The 2,011-nt window shown below is 29.5% G+C and overlaps 1 protein-coding gene across 1 annotated transcript; it reads right to left on the reverse strand.

Annotated features, from left to right (window-relative positions):
• Nucleotides 1–588: 588 nt before the first annotated feature.
• Nucleotides 589–984, reverse strand: LOC123194906. Its single transcript, XM_044608409.1, has one exon. It carries the CDS (start codon nt 982–984, stop codon nt 589–591), a length of 396 nt encoding a protein of 131 aa, XP_044464344.1.
• Nucleotides 985–2,011: the final 1,027 nt, after the last annotated feature.

Consider the following 2,011-nt stretch of genomic DNA (forward strand, 5'->3'; position numbering starts at 1 on the left):
AAAAAAATATTTTAGAAAATACAAAAAAAAAAATTTTTAAACATTTAAATAAAATAATGTTTTGGTAATCTAGCAACTCTATAACTATTAATCGTCCATGTAATCTATATATATGATAATCTTTTATTTTTAATAATAAAACATTATTTAAACCAAACATACCCTAAAATATATAAATCAAATACAATAATTATTTATATATGTCAATTCTATCAAACATAATAATAATTTATACCCAATAATCTTTCAGATAATCTATTATTGTAATAATCTTTTATTTATTTTTTGTAATAAATCATTGAACAATGTTATATGTAACCAGTTTTGAGTACCTAATTGGATACTCAAATAATATTTCATACGATTGAATCTTACTTTATTCTTAATTTATAATAACTTACTCAGATAACCATATATTATCTTATTATCCTATCAAAGATGTAACTGGGTTGCACATGATTTTACCATAACAGATTACCCTGACCAAAAGTAACCTTAATGTTGAACCCAAATCCATGGATGAATATTTCACGTTCAAACCAGAAATCCCGAGCAAAAATTATAAAAAGAGAAAAAAAAATTGCAAAACTACTGTGCTTTAATCTCTCTTTTTGGAGATTGTGGCAACCTAGAAGAAAAGCTTTTTGAATGCTGTTCATCCAAGTGTTTGTGATGATCATCATCTTCAAAATTCAGAGCATAACTGGAAGCATCGTAATGGAGGTCAAGGGAATGCCTTCTGGAGTGCCTTGATGATGACCCACCTCCGCCTCCCATTCGAGAAATGAAGCTGGAGGACATCCGAATGAGTTTGTTTTTGGCGTCAGGAGAAGTTACGGTTGCACCGGAATCACTTTGATGGTGGTTTTGGTGATGGTTGTTTTGGTGGTGATTTTTGTAGTGGACTGGGAAGCATGAAGGGGTGAGAGATGATTTCAGCTTTTGCGTGAAAGATGGAGAAGATAATGGCTCTCCATGCTCCATGATTACAGAAGAATATGCAATAAAAGTAAGAGAATGTATGGAGTTTTCTAGGGTTTTTATAAAGAGAGAGAGGAAAAAATGGGAGTGAGTTTGAGGTTGAAGATGATGAGAAAGAGAGCGGTTGATGTTGAGGCCGAATTTAAAGGGAGTTTTGGGTGATGATCATTGGTGTGGAGATTTGATGGTTAAATTTACTAATATAAAACACCACCATTTTTATACTCTTGATTAATATATTTTGAATTTGTGATGGATTCGAACTAAGTTAGCTTAAACTCGATTGTCAATTGGGTTCGAATGAGTCTGAAATAAGTTTAACTCAAGTTAAGTTCGAGTTTGGAGAGTGTTCAGTTTGTCCAATTTATGAGAGCTTGTAAAAGTTCAATTCAAATATATTAAAACGATATCATTTTACCCAATACACATAAAAGATATATTTTTGGATGATTTTGGCTTTGCAACAATATTGAACTAAGTTCGATACTATAACCAAACTCAAATTGAACTTGAGCTCTACTCTGTTGAAGTCAAGCCGAGCCTGAACTAGTTTGAGGGCAATTTATCGAAATCAAGCCTAAGCTTGAACTTGACTCTTTCAAACTGAGTCAAACTTGAGCTAACCCAAACTTAAACTCAATTAGACTCAAATTTATTCCTATTTTAAGTAATATTATATGTACTAACAGTGAATACATCTATAATCTCATTATTGGGTTGAGTGATTTAATTATTTATTTTGTCTTTAATTTAAAATTAACTAATCACATAATAATACATCAATTTATTTGCATTTGTTAATACCATTGTACCTGTTAATGCTACATGTACACCATAAGTAATAACGGGTAATATCAAATTAATTTGTTATTATATAATTAAGTGATTTAATTATTTACTTTAAATCTAATTCAAAATCATTTAATCATATGATGATATATCAATTTATTTATAATAATTAGTATCCAACTGTTTGTGCATGAACTATTATTTATTCAAAAATATATTTTCAACTATACCCAAATAATTT

Source organism: Mangifera indica, chromosome 13 (assembly GCF_011075055.1).
Source record: "Mangifera indica cultivar Alphonso chromosome 13, CATAS_Mindica_2.1, whole genome shotgun sequence".
NCBI classification, from domain to species: Eukaryota; Viridiplantae; Streptophyta; class Magnoliopsida; order Sapindales; family Anacardiaceae; genus Mangifera; species Mangifera indica.

Coding starts and splice junctions, on each gene's coding strand:
- LOC123194906 (XM_044608409.1), bottom strand. CDS start 984: ATGGAGCATGGAGAGCCATTATCTTCTCCATCTTTCACGCAAAAGCTG.